Source organism: Suricata suricatta, chromosome 5, assembly GCF_006229205.1.
Source record: "Suricata suricatta isolate VVHF042 chromosome 5, meerkat_22Aug2017_6uvM2_HiC, whole genome shotgun sequence".
In the NCBI taxonomy this organism is placed as follows: Eukaryota; Metazoa; Chordata; class Mammalia; order Carnivora; family Herpestidae; genus Suricata; species Suricata suricatta.
This window is the reverse complement of record NC_043704.1, coordinates 7219920-7220741: the sequence shown is the minus strand read 5'-3', so window position 1 is coordinate 7220741 and position 822 is coordinate 7219920. Positions and strand designations below refer to the sequence as shown.

The 822-nt window shown below is 41.5% G+C and overlaps 1 protein-coding gene across 1 annotated transcript in view; it reads right to left on the bottom strand.

Moving 5' to 3' along the window:
• Positions 1 to 496: 496 nt before the first annotated feature.
• The window catches only part of LOC115292558 (gastrula zinc finger protein XlCGF8.2DB-like), a 2270-nt gene continuing 1944 nt past the window's right edge, over positions 497 to 822 (bottom strand). Inside the window, exon 2 of the mRNA XM_029940626.1 lies at positions 497 to 550. Within this exon, the coding sequence (XP_029796486.1) occupies positions 497 to 550 (54 nt within the window). The remainder of the gene's footprint in view (positions 551 to 822) is intronic.

Sequence of the window (822 nt, the reverse complement as noted above, 5' to 3'; positions counted from 1 at the left end):
ACTATTGACATTTTGAGGATTTTATTCACATCAATGTATTGGGAAGTTTAGATTCTTGTTTAGTAGAGTATGATAGTGTCATGGTTAATTTTATGTGTCAATTCAACAGGGCCCAGGGTGCTAAGATATTTGATCAAACATTATTGTGGGTGTTTTATGAGGGTGGTTTTGAATAAGGTTAACAGACTGAGTAAAGACTGGTAAACTAAAGCAGCTTGCTTTCTTCAGTGAGGGTGGGCCTCATCCAATCAGTTGATGGCCAAGTCCTCCCTTAGGTAGGACAGAATTCTTCCTGATGACCTTCAGACTGTATCATTGACTATTTACCTCCCTTCAGATTCAAACTGAAATGCTGACCCTTCCTGGGTCTCGAAGCTGCCACCTTCATACTCGAACTATGGCATTTAGCTCATGCCTCCCAGACTAGAGCGGACCCATCAGTTCTCTTGGATCTCTAGCTGGCTCCCAGACCTACTGGCTCTGTGATTATGTGAGCTTATTCCTTATAATTAACGGTGCTGGAGTTCAGCCCCAGCAGGTCCAGGGTTCCCTGAAGGATGGATGGTGTTGGTGAAAAGGACAGATGAGAGAAACACAAGATTCTTTCTGATCAACAGACAGGCTTCTCCGCACTGACTGAGACTCTGCTTTATTTAAGGTCAAATGTATGGGGAATAGCACAGACGTGGCATTTGCCTTAGACAGTGATTTCTAATGATAAAATTCTTTGATAGGTAACAATTTACCAGAACATAGATTTGTAGAAGATTCATGCATAATCTTTATCAACAGTGATTGATGTAAGGGATTGAATGCTAATCA